At 41.4% G+C, this 17844-nt stretch overlaps 1 protein-coding gene across 1 annotated transcript in view; it reads left to right on the top strand.

The window, feature by feature from the left end:
- Positions 1-17844, top strand: part of adgrd2 (adhesion G protein-coupled receptor D2) — a 59677-nt gene that overhangs the window by 11567 nt on the left and 30266 nt on the right. Inside the window, exons 7-15 of the mRNA XM_078249615.1 lie at positions 1598-1891; positions 6163-6274; positions 12164-12298; positions 12479-12584; positions 13731-13836; positions 13922-13977; positions 14180-14306; positions 14423-14526; positions 15059-15161. Of these exons, the coding sequence (XP_078105741.1) occupies positions 1598-1891; positions 6163-6274; positions 12164-12298; positions 12479-12584; positions 13731-13836; positions 13922-13977; positions 14180-14306; positions 14423-14526; positions 15059-15161 (1143 nt within the window). The remainder of the gene's footprint in view (positions 1-1597; positions 1892-6162; positions 6275-12163; positions 12299-12478; positions 12585-13730; positions 13837-13921; positions 13978-14179; positions 14307-14422; positions 14527-15058; positions 15162-17844) is intronic.

Below are 17844 nucleotides of genomic sequence, written 5' to 3'. Positions count from 1 at the left end.
CAAAAAATATGTAATCAAATAAGCTTAATTATACCCGACATATGAAAGATGGAGAGATCCCAAAAAAAAATGAAGAAAAAACACAGGTTTTGGAATTGATATGTGATGATAAAATGCGAGACATCATGTAGCTCTGTTGAACCCAGTGTCTCTCTACATTGAATCTAATCCTCTGCACATACTATATATCCTGAACTTTGCACATCCCTCAAATATCTTTTTGCATATCCTGCACTAATCCAAGCACCCTCTTTTTTTCTTTCTTATTGTTATTTAGTTATATGCACTGTATGTTTTATTTGTTTATTTCCTACTGATGTTTAAATATGTTTATATGTATTAGGGATCGACCGATACTGGTTTTTCACGGCCGATACCGATACCGATTATTAGTAGTTAATGAAACCAATAACATATTTTTTGAACCGATATACATTTACAGTGAAAATGAAAATCTTTAAGTCGAAATTCAGATTTTGGAATGTTACAAACTCCAACACAAAACTTTGTTTAAATGCTTTAGGCAAGTATTTAATAAATGAGAAACTTTTAACATAATACCCAGTGAAAGATAGTCAGATAGTGTTGTGGGCGGAACATTAAAGGACAATTCCGGCACAAAATGAACCTAGGGGTTAACGACTCTGTCGTTCTCTGGGACATGTTTTCATGCTAATTGATTGTGTTCGTAGCTTGAACGAAGCTAGCGCGGACCGCTGGTTAGCTTACAACGCTAGTATTCGGGGCACAGGGAAAGTAAAAACAAATCGCTATTTATACCACTAAAAAGGCTCAAAATATCACCAAACTTCAACGGTAGCATAGTGAGGGTCCCTAAATGTTAACCGAAGCATTGAGAACTTTGCAAGTGTACCGACAGTTTATTGAACGAAGAGCTGAGGGAGCTCCGTGAAAGGGCTACGAGAGAGAGAGCGCTATGTCAGACTCAGTGGTAACTGAAACCGAAGCAGAGGGATAGACACAGAGCTGTAGCCGAGCCAAAGTGGCACACTTTTTAATTCCTTAACTTGATCGGTTATCAGGCAAATAAAAACGCAGATACAGATAATCTGCAAACTGCCAAAAAACAGCCAGGGCCGATAATTGGTCTATACCTAATATCAGGTTTTTCGCAGTGTCTTAAAAAGTCTAAAATTTGAAAATCAAAAGCCTTATAAAGTCTCAAATTCACTGAAGTATTGTGTTCTAGGTCTTAAATCATTTTAAACAGGTTTTAATTATCCTACGTCCATGCAACGCTGCCTCTAATGCTCTTTTTTTAAATTCCGTGGCGTTGTAGTTCTTTCTTTCTTTCGCTAGTCCAAATACTAGACTACAGAATAGACTACAAAAGAGACCAACATGCAACTTTTATTGCAGCCAATCAGCTTTTGTGTTATTGGTGCAAGTCTCTTTCGGATTGTACCACAGAGACATAAAACCGATTTTATTCTTCAGCTATGGGGAAGTGCAAGTTTAGCGATATTTGAAAAAAAAATGTTGACTGTATGCACCAAACTCCTAGTAAGTGCTACTTACCTGGCAATAAATCTTTTTTGAATCTGATTGTGATTCTGCTCCCCCCCCCTCCCCCCAGGCGGTGCTGGGGCAGCAGCCATCAGGGCTGGACAGCCTGGCCCAGGCGTCCGCCCTGCTGGACATCTCTGTCCAGGCCCTGGAGGACACGCAGCAGGAAGGACTGCAGCCAACAGACATGGTGTCCCTCATCCAGCTGCTGTCTCTGGCTGCTGACGCCCCCCCCACACAGCCACTCAGCGGGGCCACCAACCACAGCCAGGACACCATCCGGGAGCTCAGCCAGCGCTTCATCAGCGTGGCCGACAGCATCATCAGCCAAGACAACGCCCTCAAGTGGGAGGCCATCAAAGAGGTAGCACGTCTACAGTAGCATGTCTACAATAGCACGCACCATTCTTATGTTGTCTTTCGCCCTGGTGCATGTGTGTAGGGTTGGGCATCGCTTTGGGTTTTAACAATGTTGATTCCAATTCCAATTCTTCCTTTCTATTCCGGTTCTCTGTGAGACGTGCAACGCATCTAATGATAACAATGCGTAAATGCACACTGGAGCAGCAGCCAAAAGCAGCTCTGTTCTGCTCTCTGCTCTGCTCACAGTAACAAAGGAGGGTCTGGCTAGTCCACTCTGCATTCTGGATTGGGAGAAAAACATGCTCAGGTTTATTGGCATTTCTTTAAACCATTCACAATCGTCTTAGGCGGTGCCGGACGGAACAACGGTGCCTCTGCAAAATAGCCTCGGAAAGGAACTTGTTTTGGTGGTACATGTGTACGTTCAAACAGGGCTGGGCAATATATCACTATTACATCGATATTGCGATATGAGACCTATCGTCTTAGATTTTGAATATTGTAATATGGTGTTGTTGTTGTCTTTTCCTGGTTTTACAGGCTGCATTAAAGTTTACTAGTCAACTTAACAGACTGTTCTGGCTGTTCTATTATTTGCCTTTACCCACCTTGTCGTTATATCCACATTTTTGATGATTATTTATCAAAACTGTTTTGTGAAGATATTTTGTTAAAGCACCAATTGTATGCCCTACAATATCGTTGCAACATAGACATCGAGGTATTTTGTCAAGAATATCGTGATATCAGATTTTTTCCATATCGCCCAGCCTTACGTTCAAAAGTTGTTTTAGTCGTGCAACAGAAAACTCTGATTGGACAGATAGTCTAGCTAGCTGTCTGGATTTACCCTGCAGAGATCTGAGGAGCAGTTAACCATAGTCCTTAGAACGCCAACACAAAGAAAGCGGAAGATAACAGACATTCGGCCTAAATGAAAGACATCCGGTGAAATCTCCGGTGGCACTGGAGCAATCCCGGAAGTGGAACGTCGTGGTCATAGACTATTTCCCCAACAACCCATCCTCTATTCATCAGAATGTTCATTTTTATGTACAGTACGGAGCTATAGCATGTTGTTTGAATCATGTGTGTTAACATGGACATAAATATTGCGGTTATGAGGCTCATCCCGTTTCTGATCATATTCGGGATATGATGTTTACATGGCACACAGAGAAATCATGTTATTCATATCTCCATACAGGCTCGCCGACAGCTGTCTGCTCTGAGCGCCTCCACCTCTCTCTCTCTCCTCTCTCTCTCTCTCTCTCTCTCTCTCTCTCTCTCTCTCTCTCTCTCTCTCTCTCTCTCTCTCTCTCTCTCTCTCTTACAACGCTTCAGTAAAATATTTTTTATGATCTGGTCATTATGATGTGATGAAAGTAAGCTAGGAGCACACTCTCATACACATTAAATATTATAAGAACAGCTGATTTCTGCCGCAGTAAACCGCTTCAGCGGGCAGGCGGTTTCTGTACGTACTATGAAAAAGAATCTTATCGGTTCTTATTAATTCTCGTTTCCGATTCTTTGAGGGGTGGAGTTGAAATGGGTCACATGCTTATTTTAGTTTAGTTTAGTTTATTGGTTTACACATATACAAATACTACATATTACTAAACATATAATCAATAAAAGATGGTGATGGAGAGATGCAGAAAACCCTCAGAGGGGCTTAATCTGGGCATTCTCCAATACATACTCCAGTTAAAATAGAAAGAAACTAAAACACTAAAAAAGGAAAAGGAAGAGGAAAAAAAAGCCCAACCAAAAGTATACACAATATCAGATCAACAGAATAAATACGAAAGGTAAAATAAGATTAGGAGTTAACATGGGTTGTTTACAAAGACATGCCATAGGGATAACATTGGCTTTGGTGGGCGGCTTTCAGCCGCTGCCGTTTGGGACACAAAGACACTGATACAGGTATACCGAAATATGATTCATAATAATCATAGCAGTTGGCATGATGCGCCGTGGTACTTATAGTAACAATAAAGATAATAGAACTATGAGTAGAAATAATAGTTGTAGCAGTGCAGGGCGTAGCAGGTGCGTCGAGCAGCTGCCAGAAACGAACCTACCTGAACCAACAAATCTGCAAGGTGAGAAAGCATAAGGACTATAAGCTAGGTTAGTAACACACATTAAAGGGACATGAATGCTGATGATGGAGAGGGAGAGAGAGAGAGAGAGAGGGGAGCTTAGGGTGTCATAGGAAGGCAAACCTGGGCCAGCTCTAATTATAAGCTTTATCATAAAGGAGAGTTTTAAGCTTACTCTTAAATGTGGTGACGGTGCCTCTGAACCACAACTGGGAGCTGGTTCCATAGGAGTGGAAATAAAACATTCGGCATATCACCGAATCTCTGTAATTTAAACCAAACAGAAGTTACGATATTCGACAAATAGGAGGCCTGAGTTTGTAGTTATTTCTAGTGGCCTGATTATAAAGTTGGTAACAGTCAAAAAGAGTTCATTATATAATTTCACAGGTAAGAGGAACATTTCCGATTCAATGGTGATTTACGGTTTTACCGGGCTTTTTCAACGTTAAAATAAAGCCACACTTTAGAGTGGCGCTTACTGCGCTCCGTGGCTGCAACACAACAAATAGCATGTTAGTTTGGCATTTTGGACGCAGGCCAAATTTTCTAACAGATTCCAATAAAAACAAAAAAAAAAACGATTCCATTGTAATTGTAATTTTTTTAAACGATTCCAAGTTGGATCCGGTTGTCGGTGTTGATGCTGATGTTTACAGTAAAATAGGCTACTCTACAGGCGTACAACACAATGTATTTTTAAAGCCATGATCCAGTCAGTCTAGCTCTTAGAGACAATCAAAAACCCAATTTAAAAATCTTCAAAGGAATAGATTTTTAAATCACGAAGGCACTACAAGTTATCAGCTGCCGAATTACAAGTTTACAAGTATCTCTTCTTTTACCCAAGAAGTTGAAAAACTGCTCCTCCTGTATACTGGGATTACTTTCAATGCCCATAATCTCACAACAGCCTTTCACAACTCTTTAGATACTGCTTACATTCACTGTCAATCAAGGCAATGCAAGCCTGTTTTAGTTCATATTTCAAGTTCATCTTTTTGATATTTCTTTTTGTCTGGAAGGCACTGGCACTTTTTGAGAGCTTTTGTTTCTAAGCTTTTTGTTGTATATATCCTATAATTGTTACTTTATATAGAAAAGGGTTTTCTTGAAAGGGGTACTCCAGCGATGTACTCTAGTGTTGCACCTCCATCGCGTTGTTGGCTGTAAAAGAGACAGATTACAACAGGAAAGGATCAAATTACTTTTATTCTGAAGTATACATTTGATGCCTCTATGCCTTAAAATAAGTGCTGTAACTATATCATAGCAGATGGATGGATGGATGGATGGATTGATAGATAGATAGATAGATAGATAGATAGATAGATAGATAGATAGATAGATAGATAGATAGATAGATAGATAGATAGATAGATATTTCTGCTTTTAAGCACTAGAGGGCAGTATGCTTCTATGGATACACTATTATAACAGCTCATCAGCACCGGAATAATGAAGTTACCACAAGAATAGCAGAACAGAGCTGACAGATGCTATGGCAGCATATATATGTATTGATTAAGGCATAAACCATCCAATTTTCACATTCTGAATTCCTGATCCAAAACAGAATTCAGACAGGAAACCAGGCTCTAAGCCAGTCGACAGTTACAGTACATTGCTTTCTCTCCCAACACCATTACCACGTCTTTTTTGTGTTACTTCTGCCTCTGCACTAACTGATGTGTGTGCAGCTTCATGACAAGTGTTGTTTCTCTCAACGCTTGCCCTCCCCCCCCCCCCAGGCCTCTCAGCGCTCCAAGGCCACCTCAGCCCCAGACTCAATGGATGAGCAGCACTCTAAAAAAACGTGGCTGTACTCATCCACAAACCTCCCTCGCTCTGCCCCCAGCTCTATCTCCAAGGCTCGGCTCTTATAAACAGACAATGGCAGAAGCCACAATTGTACCCATCAATATAGGCCAATCTGTGTGTGTGTGTGTGTGTGTGTGTGTGTGTGTGTGTGTGTGTGTGTGTGCGTGTGTGCGCCCTCAACTGTGTGTACACAATCTCTGGCAACAAGTTACGTTGCTGAAAGGCACTGTGGCACTTGAATGGCCGTTTTTTGAAATGTACCTTTTCAGCTTTGACGACTGTGTTCAGCAGGGCAGAGTGGATGAGTGTTGCCGCTGCTAAGACGCTCCGTGTGTTTTAGGTGGTGAACGGCCCAATGGATGTGGTCAAGAGTATTGACCGGATGGTGACCAGCCTGAGCCCTCGCTTGCTGGAGGAGACTGATCGCCTGACCATTCACAGACCCAACATCAGTGAGTCACACACACACACACACACACACACACACACACACACACACACACACACACACACACACACACACTGACATATTAAAGCATGAAAAAAATATAGCAAAGGAATTTTTGTACAAAGGGATGACACATTCGAGCCAGCTCTGGGTCCATCATAAAGGGCATTTAGAAAATTGGCTCTACTGAAGATGCCAGATGAATAGTCCATTCACTAATTCAACATTATAATCACACAGTAACAGAGTGGAAAACAAACATTACCTTAATACACCAAATCAAACCAGATGTTTATTGGACGCTATATATATTATGGCATGCAGTTCAGCAAATTATATAAAATGTGTTTAGTTCTGGTATATGGAATGAAAGTCAAATTTTTTGGAAATGAACCTTAAATATATGGAATTAAACCTATATATATATATACATATATATATATATATATATATATATATATATATATATATATATATGTATATATATAATAAAAGGAGCTAGGAGAAGGCCTAGGGGAAGACCCAGGACTAGGTGGAGAGATTACATCACTCTGGCCTGGGAACGCCTCGGACGGCGATGGAGGGATGGATCCCATGGAATTGTTTCTTTATTGGCATCGTTTTGAATCGTTTCGAATCTGATCATCGGTTCCAAGTTAACACGCGCAAGTGTTGGATCTGGCAGGCACTTGTGTTGCAGCCATAGAGCAGAGTAGGCGGCGCTCAAAAGTGTGGCTTTATTTTACATTGAAAAAGCCTGGTAAAATTGTAAATCATCATTGAATCAAAATAAAATGTTTCTCTTATTTGTGAAATTCTATAATGAACTCTTTTTTACTGTTACCTGTCGAACATCTTGACTTCAGTTTGGTTGAAATTACAGAGGTTCGGTTATATGGAATGCTTTATCTCCACTCCTCTGGAACCAGCTTCCGGTTTTTGGTTCTGAGACAGACACCGTCTCCACATTTAAGAGTAAGCTTAAAACTCTCCTTTTTGATAAAGCTTATAGTTATTGCTTATAGTCCACCCCTCAAGGAATCGGAATTGAGAATCGATGAAACCGGAATCAAAAGGAAGAATCAGAATTGAAATTAGAATTGTTAAAATCAAAGCGATGCTCAACCCTACTCACTCATAATGTCACACTTGTTGTAGCATAGAACGGGCTACATTCATCGATTTTTATTGAATATATTCAGACTTTGATTCCGTACATTCAGACTTCACATTTATATATTCATTTGCTGATTGGCATGCCATAATCTTGTTTATCCAGTTTGGTGAGGATATCAACATCAAAGTGTATATCTTGGCATTAATGCAAAACTACAGTTTAAAACAGCATGGGTTTCATTTACATCGCTCTGGTCATTTAGCCTGGGAAAATCCTGACGAACTTCTGCCAAATTTGAGATTTTCTCTGCAAGTCAGTTTGGCCAAGAGCCCATTCAAGCCCATTTCCAATTTTTCCAAATCGTGGCACCAATCACAACCATTGAGGCGGGCTTTACACAATGACGATAGCGCAGCGACGACAAGCAGCTTTTTGTTTACATTCAACATAACGGCCACCGAAGCGCATTAACACGTTGATGCCGCTGTAGCTGCTAGGTCACCCAGATCGTTGGTCTGATTGGTTGAAGGACTATCCAATTGCACCCAGAGGCATTTGAGCGGCGTCCGTTGGTGACGCCCCTTTGGAAATGAGCTGTGAATGAAGCTTGCCCAGACCCACTCTCTGTCTGTGTAAACCAGGCTACTGGTCATTAGTTCTATCAGTGATTATTAAACTTTACTCACCAGAGTAATTGCAATATAATGTGCAATGGAACCAATGTTGTCATGTTCAAGCAGTTACCAATAAAAGCAATAAAACCCAATAAAACCAAATATAACCCATGTGTGTGTGTGTGTGTGTGTGTGTGTATATATATGTGTGTGTGTGTGTGTGTGTGTGTGTGTGTGTGTGTGTGTGTGTGTGTGTGTGCTCATAGTTCCATAGATACATATACAATGTATACAACAAATTTTGAGTTCTGAGTGAATGAATTCCTTTCCAAGGTGAGCCCAGAGTTGTAGATGTTGTTGTATTGGACTGGATTATATTTAAGGGTGTAACTTTGGTTCAAGAAGTGTGTGTGTGTGTGTGTGTGGGGGGGGTCACAAAACCAGGGGTCTGGGGGTCCTCCACCAAGAAAATGTCCCATTTCCTGCATTTCTACATATGTTTAGGGACTATGTTGATACAAATTTACAGTGTATATATCATAATTAAGATGATCATGATGAATTATTTCAGAAAGAATAGTACTAAACTAGAACTGCAATCATCACGGGGTCCAAGCCTCATTGTGCCAGTCGCCCTGACGCGAGTCGACCCCGGCGACCTAGAGAGCGTGCAAAAGCGGAACCCAAAGCGTAACGGTGGGGAGGCAGACGTCAGGAAATATCGAGAGGTGTGGGCCGCAAGGTCTGCGGTACATTGCCGTTGCAAATATCCCAGAGCCCTAAAGGATTTTTGACAACCTCTGGTCCATCTGGTTTTATTTTCTATAAAAGCTTGTAAAACATCAACCCTGTTGTCCATAGTCAATTTATGAACATAATTTTTTTCAGGAAAAATTGGGCTATTGTATTTAGAATGTGCTAGAATATTTGTGCTGCAGTGAGGTCACTTGAATGTTAAAAAGTTTGTAGGACCAAGTTTGAAGACAAATAAATAAATAAAACGGAACATAAATCTCACAAATATATATTGATATCACACACACAGCAATGCCACACAAGCATTTGGGTTGTCTAAAACAGTTCTATATATTTGGAGTCATCCAGTGCAAAACTAAACATATACAATGTTACAATACAAGGACAAACTATTTACATTTCTTACATACAGTGTATCAATATTGGATGTAACAGTATGGATTAATTGCACAAAGACCCCGAAAAACTCTGGACTTCTAGGCTGGATACAAAACCTTATGTAAGTGCTAGGAAGACAACAAATACATCAGCAGAACGGGGCGAGTGTTAGCTTTTAGCTCCAAAAGACCGTATGTTTGAAGAAGGGGTAAAAGGGCCCAAACTGGTCTATGTTGACTATAGCGCCCTCTAATGGCCGATCTTTACGAAATGTGGTACAGAGCCTCAGAGCGGGATGCCGAACAAGCATTACAAGTTTCGTGTTGATAGCACTTACTGTGGCAGAGATATTACAATTGCAAATTTCCCATTAAATGCATTGAGTTATTGGCCAAAACAAATAAACGTTGATTATAGCGCCCTCTAATGGCTGATCTACGCCAAATTTGGTACAGAGCATCACAGTGGGATGTTGAACAAGGATCTCAAGTTCTTTGCTGACTGGCCGAGATATGTGTGTGGTAGCTAGCTAGGAAAATTTGTATGGTCATCAAATGCGCATACTTTAATGTAGCGAAATCCTTTCCATGACTTTTGGTCAGGTCCATCTGGAGATACCAGGTTTCATGCAGATTGATCGCACGGCCTAGGAGTTCGAAAAATCTGGTTTTGTGCATTGCGCGATATTGCGAAAAAACTTTTGAGCAGAAATGGGCGTGGCCTATATCATGTGATTCAGCTTGATTCAAGGAACACGTGGATGTATGGTTTTCTAATGTGCGATGTGTAATGTGGGAGTTAAAGACAAAAAAACATTATAGCGCCACCTAGTGGTCCACATGTGTAATTTTTGGTAGGTGTGGTCCATGACCCATTGTCTATCTACCCTGTAAATTTAAAGTTGTTCACGTTAGTGTAAGTAGGAAATTTAGACGTGGGTCCCATAGGCCACGCCCACTTTGGCCCCTCAGTACCCCACTCAAGGGTTGGGCTCAGGAGTGGCCCTAGATGGTAACCAACAAATTCTGTAAAAATCGGATGAGCGGTTCATGAGATATAAACTTTTTGTACTTGTAGCACCCCATAGTGACCAATTTTCGTAAAACGCGTAGGGGCCCTTCCGAGGGTCATGTCAAACAAGAATCTAAAGTTTGGCGTTTATGGCATTTATTTCAGCTGAGATATGGCAAAGTTGGTGTTTTCATAGTTAGCTACAGAAATTTGTTTGTGCGTAATATGCGCAATTTTTATCCTATCAAAATTCTTTTTATTAACTTTTTGTCTAGCCCATCTGGAGATGATAACTGCCAAATTTCGTTCCAATCGGTCGCACGGTCTAGGAGGAGTTCGAAAAAGTAGGTTTTTGATAAATCATGATTTTTCACGCATAAAAGTCAAGGCGGAAATGGGCGTGGCCTATATCACGTGATTCAGTTGGATCCAGGGAACGCGTGGATGTATGGTTTTTGAATGTCCGGTGTACAGTGTGGGAGTTATATATAAGATGCTTTTGTTATGAGTACAGGAATATGCTGTAAAATATATAAGAACTTGGGCATAGAGCGTGGCTTGGGCCGCATTTGTCTGAGCCCGGCCCGCGTCCGACAGAGCAGTAACCGAACCCGACCGAGCCCGACAGGCATTTAGATATTTATGTCAGAGCCTGACCCGAGCCCGACACAGTTAAAATCTCATTTTTTTCTCATACTAATGTACATACGTTTGTTTGTGTGGAAAGCCCGCTTTTATTAAGCAACTGTAGGAAGGCATTCGGAAATGTCAAAAGATGAGCGCATCAGTGCTCACACAGGGCAACAAGCACACGTTAACACACATACATAATAAGCTGTTTTAAATTTAAAATGTTCAATGCCTTATCGCGCTGATGTGACCGAGCCCAACCCTAACATCATTTCTAAATATCTGTCTGAACCCGTCCCGTCGGGTCCCATCGGGTCCCGTCAGGCTCGGGTCGGGTATCCATCCTCTACTTGGGCAAAACAATGATTTTAATTAAGCTTATTCGAGCTGTCAGTGACAGAGGCAGGGCACACCAGCGGTCTAGATCCTCTTCTACTTTATTAGCCAAAGGAGTAAAGTCTTTACCAAAAACATCAGACACACTTGTAATGAAGCCATATTTTTCTCGCAAGCCAATCGCAAGCTTTTTGAGAGGGGGTTTAGTGATTGGATGAACGATCATGATCTGTCTATCACGTCTGACATTGTTGTTTTGAACAAACAGTCCCAAACAGCCATTACACACCTAAACAATGCCCGTAGCTGCCAGTAGCTCCTCTCTAAGCACGGATTGGTTCGGTAAGCTGGAAGTTCAGACACAAACACATTACTTAAAGCCAGGCAAGATGGATTTTCGTGTGACGTGATCCTGTGATTCTTGCATGATCTAGTGATATCACGAGAATCCAGCTCCTGTGCAAGGTATGAAATGTGTAAAGGGAACATATCATGAAAAAGTCACTTTTCAGTGCTTGTGCTACCTGCAAAGGCGCGCCATATTTTTCTCCCAAGACACTGGAAAGCTTTTCAGGAGGGGGATTTAGAGAGAGTTTTAGACAGAGGGTGGATACAGGTAACCTGACACGCCAGATGGTTTGTTATAACAGAACCATCTGAGAAACTATCATTGGAACCTATGGGGAAAAGGGTAGGCACCTTAAAAAAATACCTGACAAGTTTGAACAAACAGTTCCGGCCATCACACACCTAAACCACGCCCGTAGCTGCCAGTAGCTCCTCACTGGTTCGGTAAGTTGGTAGTTCAGACACAAGCATATTACTTAAAGCCAGGTATCCTGTGTGATCCTGTGATTCTCGCATGATCTTGTGATATAGCGAGAATCCAGCTGCCATGCAAGGTAGGGATGTAGAAACCCAAAATGCAGGTATAAACCTAAAAATGTCTCCTTTAATGATGTGACTTAAGACAAGATACACTTTCTCAAGACTCTTAATGCAGAGAAATTGAACATTAACTCTTTTCTCTTTGTTGTCCTGTCTTTTTCAGAACTGGAGATGCAGCAGCAGATGCTGCAGGAAGGATCCAGAGGCTCAAGTTTCTGTGGGCCTGAGACAGGGAAACACACCAACCTAGACTGTATTTCAGTCCCACATCAGAAGATACAAGATCTCCGTAACAATGGTAGGATAATGCCATTAAATTATGTATTATCCACTTGAACTAACCACTAACTTAACCATTTATCTTGAAAAATGAGTGATTCTAATTAAACAAACTACATTTTTCTTAGTTCTGTTTTTTTTTGGCTGTCTGTTACAAGCTGAAGAAATGCCTCATCTTGCTGTTGTGTTGAATGTGCAGGCTTCCATAAGCTCACGTTGGTCAACACGTGGTACGGCTCTTTGCGGCCTTTCAATCCGGAGGGGAACATCACCATGGTCCCTACTGTCACTGATGGCAGCCAGAGGTAACCTACAAGCATGAAAATGAACGCTTTTTGTTTAATTTTCATGTCATTTTCTACTGTAGGCCTAACATCACCACACATGTCACAGTATTGCATGTTTTGTACACCTTATAATACACTATAGCCTGCAAATGACTTGTAAGCATGCTGAAAAGTGGTTTTGTCCACCAAAATATTGATTAGGCCTTCACTTTTTTCCAAACTGATCTGAAAGAAATAGTTGAAATGACTACGACCTCTTATCACCGCATTACTGTATGTGTAGGTGTCACGTCATGTGATAATTACTACAAATTACATGTCCACCATGGAAACAATTTAGGTTTAGGCAACCCAACTATTTGGTTAGATTTAGGAAATGGTTTGGGGTTTGGGGTCAAAATAAGTACGTTACGTACTTAAGTTAAGTATGTTATGTTGGCTATGTGTTACATATTTTGATTTACCTAAGAAGTTTAATCAAAAAAGTCAATGTTGACGTTTGGTTCCACACGGGACATGAACAGCAACCTCCTGGGTAAAAGTCCCGTGTTTGTTTGACCCATTACTACTAACACAGACTTTAACGCTCTTTATACAACTCACCTGACATTGAGAAGGGGCTGTGTTGAACCAGACATAGCCTACTTATGTCCACCACGACAAAGGATCCTAATTGACTTTCCATTGGCATTGTTTCCTTGGTACTGGCACGTAATTTTAACACATGCTTTGCTACTACCAATGGTTGCACAATTTGAGCCAATTTGAACCAATCTGAGTTTTCTGTTGCACGACTAAAACAACCTTTGAACGTACACACGTTCCACCAAAACAAGTTCCTTCCCGAGGCTATTTTGCAGCGGCACCGTGGCTCTGTCCGGCGCTTAGTGATTGGTTTAAAGAAATGCCAATAAACCAGAGCACGTTTCACTCCCATCCCGGAATGCTGTGTGGACCAGCCAGACCCTCCTCTGCGGCGCTGTGGAGGAAGGTCTGGCAATGCAAGACTACTTACTAATTTACTTGCAAAAACAAATATAAATTATATATTTTTTCTTTCTTTCTTGTTATTTCTTATAGTAAAACATAGTATTCGTCCATTTGGTGGTTTAGCTTGCTCTTTGTGTTCATTGTTTTAATGTGTGACTTTGTGTCCATAACCAGGTATTTGGGCACCGTCCTGGGCTCTTCTGTCATGTCCACCACAGTGCTGGGAGACGACCAGCCGGTTAGCACAGCAGTTCGCTTCCAGCTCCAGCACAGAGTACAGGTTAGCAAAATCTCCCAAATCTCCACCATTCTTTTTTCTTAATTAAATATCATATTCCTTATATACTTTTCGATATTTATTACAGAATCCCACTGGTACTGTGTATGATCCAGTGTGTGCCTTCTGGGATTTTGATCTCACGTAAGTTACCAATGAACGTTTTGAAAAAAGTGTGGGCAATTTGGAGGCCTCATACTTCTCTGTAATACCAAAGTTATGTTACCTGTTTCATCAAAAGAATGGGACAAATGCTGCAAAAACCTTTAGACAGGAGAACATTGTCATTTTTGGCATTCCTGTGTGTATGTAGATATGTAAGAATGTGCTGTTTGTGTCTCACTAGTCCCGAGGCCGGTGGGTGGTGGAATACCAAAGGCTGTGATGTAGTCTCCAAAGAATATGGATACACTGTGTGCTACTGCAACCACACCACCAATTTTGCATTGCTGCTGCAGGTTTATGAAGCCCAGGTAACATTGCTTTCTCCAATTATCATTTTCAGTATTTTGCATAGACTTTCATATACAGTATGTGCTGCTATTTACAGCTCATCCTTTGTGTGTGTGTGTGTGTGTGTGCGTGCCAGAGGAGCCCGGAGAATGAAAAAGCTCTGCAAGTGCTGACGTTCATCGGCTGTGGAGTGTCTCTGTGTGGCCTCCTCTTCACCTTCGTCCTCTTCATCGCTGTGGGGTGAGTCACACACATCTCAGAGTGCACTCTGTGAGGCGCAGAGGGTGAAAAGCATTTCATACAACCCTCGCAGATTCACATCAATAAATAAAAAGAAAAAAAACAGCACCGCGGTGACAACATTTTTGAAAAATCCTGAGAACTACTACGAGATTTTCACTCAAATATAGTATGCTGTGTGTGTCTACATGGATGCATGGATGGATGTGTGTGCGTGTGTGTGCGTGTGTGTGTGTGTGTGTGTGTGTGTGTGTGTGTGTGTGTGTGTGTGTGTGTGTGTGTGTGTGTGTGTGTGTGTGTGTTTGTGTGTGGTGTGTACTCGGGTATTAAGTGGCTAGGGGAGGGGAGATATTTTGTGAGGATTTGTGGTCCACAGTCAAATTGTTTGTCATTATTTACCAATGGACCGCACTGAGGTGTTCGTAGGTGAAATTGAAGATGATGTCAGATTTCACTCAATATTCTAAAGTGTGTGTGTGTGTGTGTGTGTGTGTGTGTGTGTGTGTGTGTGTGTGTGTGTGTGTGTGTGCAGTGTCCCTAAATCCGACCGTACCACCGTCCATAAGAACCTGATCGTGGCTTTGGGCCTAGCTGAGTTGCTGTTGATGTGCAGTGATTGGGCATCTGCCAATGAGGTGAGACTCCACTCATGACACATGTGAAGTGTGTAACAGGAGGTAAAATAAGTATTCATGCGATTAAAAAAAATAATGATTTCTACATTCTTCTCAAAACAAAAATGTGCTCATAGACAATCACATTTCTCAGCCCGAGTTTAGAACACAGTACAATGCAGTCACAAGACTTGACTGGAGGCAGTGGCGCCGGCAGGATTCTATTCCATAGTACGCACAAAACCATACGCCTGCCGAAAAAGTTTGCTATGCCTAAAACCAGCTGTTCTTATCAGGCTACATTTACATTGTTACATTTTGGTTTTTAAAATGAGTATCTTTTGCGACATTTCCTATCATTCCCCCTGCTCTGGCGTTTCAGAGCCCCTAAACCGGAGACATTTGGAAACACTTCTGACCCCGTTTTGGTTTGGAATTCTCCGCCTGATTGGGTCTTATCAGTCATGACGTCTCGTTCTCTGAGACTAAAGCTACTAACGTTACCATGGCAACTACCAACAACTGGCGCAGTATACATGCTGCTTTCTGTTTATGCCCAATGTGCGAGAATGTTCGTAAGATATGCGGTTTGGGGCGTGTAAGTTTAAACCAACATTAGTTCTTCTACTGGAACTAAAAACACTTGTGTGCACGGAGATTGCTTTTGGCTCAAAACTCTGCTTAAAAACCAAAATGTAGCGATGTTAACGTAGCCTCATATTTGATGTGTATGAGGGAGTGTGCTACTACACAGAGCATACTTTTATCGCATCATGTCGACCAAGTCAAAAAAATGTTCTTGTTTTTATTTTTTTAACTTTTTATTTAGGATCCCCATCAGTTGTTACCGTATAGTTCCAACTATTCTTCCTGCGGTCCACACAAAAGATAAAACAAAACAAGACATTCAACGTTACATTAATACTTCCACATTGTCAATACAATAAATAAATACTATCTACTAACTATCTAATTCATAATTCAACATTATCCATGAAATATAGTTCTACTGATATATTTACATTCCCTTCATAACAAACGTTTGAAATAAGTAACCAATGGACACGTTGTACCAGTGTGTCTGTGCTTAGGTAAACAACACAAAATGAATCCGCATTCACAACCCTACAATCATATGTGCATATATAATATGCAGCTTAAGATGATATATATTTGAGTAATTGCTAAATTTAGTCTCTTTTTAAAACTGATCTCACTTGTTATCTTTGTTAAATGCAGTGGTAATATGTTCCTAAACATTGCAGTTTTCTTTATTAGTTTTAGGTAAAGGTAGTGTGAAGCGTCCCATAAAGGCATGTCTAGTGTTGGGAGAGTGCCTGTTATGTGTGTGTTAGCTGTGAGTATAAGTGTGTAGGTAGAGACACCGATTTTTCTTTAACTGTATACTGGTCCAGGCTATATGTCAGGTTTTCTTCTACCGTTAAAATATTATGCTGAAGCATTTTGTAAAACCTTAGGCTTCAGGTTGTTACAACAGTTAAGTAGCGTGATGGCTGAAGGAGACACATCTCTATTTACTGATTTACTGATCTGTTATGTCCATGACAGCTGTGTTATTCAACAGAACTGCATGAAAACAAAAGCAACACAAGAAAATGAATGATATAGAGTAAGAAATAAACGGCATGTTCCGTGCAGCATCTGAGCAGCTGACTTCATTTGCAGCTATACAGGCTGGGAGAGACAAAATGGTCTTTACTCAAAGAAAGAAATAACTCAATGTAGCAAATCGCAATTGCCGAATTTGCAACAAGGCACCATTACTGATAGCGATATTATGAATTTGTGGTAGACCGCGTTTCACAAAGTTTATAAAGCTTCCACCTAACCCCCAACTTTCGAAGCGGCGTGACTTTTAAGGTAGTCTGGGCACTTCTGGGATCGATCCTCTAAGGATCAAATTGTGTTCACTGTTCAATTCAATTCAATTTTATTTATAGTATAAAATCATAACAAGAGTTTTCTCAAGACACTTTACAGATAGAGTAGGTCTAGACCACTTTATTATTTACGAAGACCCAACAATTCCAGTAATTCCCCCAATAGCGAGCATTTAGTGCAACAGTGGTGAGGAAAACTTCCTTTTAGGGAGAAACCTCGGACAGACCCAGGCTCTTGGTTAGCAGTTGTCTGACGGTGCCGGTTGGGGGTATGATGAACTGTTTACAGCAATTACAGTATAGTCACAATAAAGATAATGGAACTATGACTAGAAATAGTAGTTGTAGTAGTTCATGGCGTAGCAGGGCGTAGCAGGGCACTGCAGGGCATAGCAGGGCACTGCAGGGCATAGCAGGATGTAGCAGGGTACTGTAGGGCGTAGTAGAGCACTGCAGGGCATAGCAGGACGTAGCAGGGTACTGCAGGGCGTAGCAGGGCATAGCAGGGTACTGCAGGGCATAGCAGTGCGTAGCAGGGCATAGCAGGGTACTGCAGGGCATAGCAGGGCATAGCAGTGCATAGCAGGGCATAGCAGGGTACTGCAGGGCATAGCAGGGCATAGCAGGGCGTAGCAGGGCATAGCAGGGCATAGCAGGGTACTGCAGGGCGTAGCAGGGCATAGCAGGGCCCCAAGCAGGACCACAGTGACAGCTGCAACAATGATTTAGGTGCATCCAAGGAAAACTGCGGTGAGAGAAAACATAAGGGCTCCAGGGAATAAGCTCAATAAATTTGAGGTGTT

This window comes from Sander vitreus, chromosome 5 (assembly GCF_031162955.1).
Source record: "Sander vitreus isolate 19-12246 chromosome 5, sanVit1, whole genome shotgun sequence".
NCBI lineage: Eukaryota > Metazoa > Chordata > Actinopteri > Perciformes > Percidae > Sander > Sander vitreus.
This window is presented reverse-complemented; position numbering and strand designations above follow the sequence as displayed.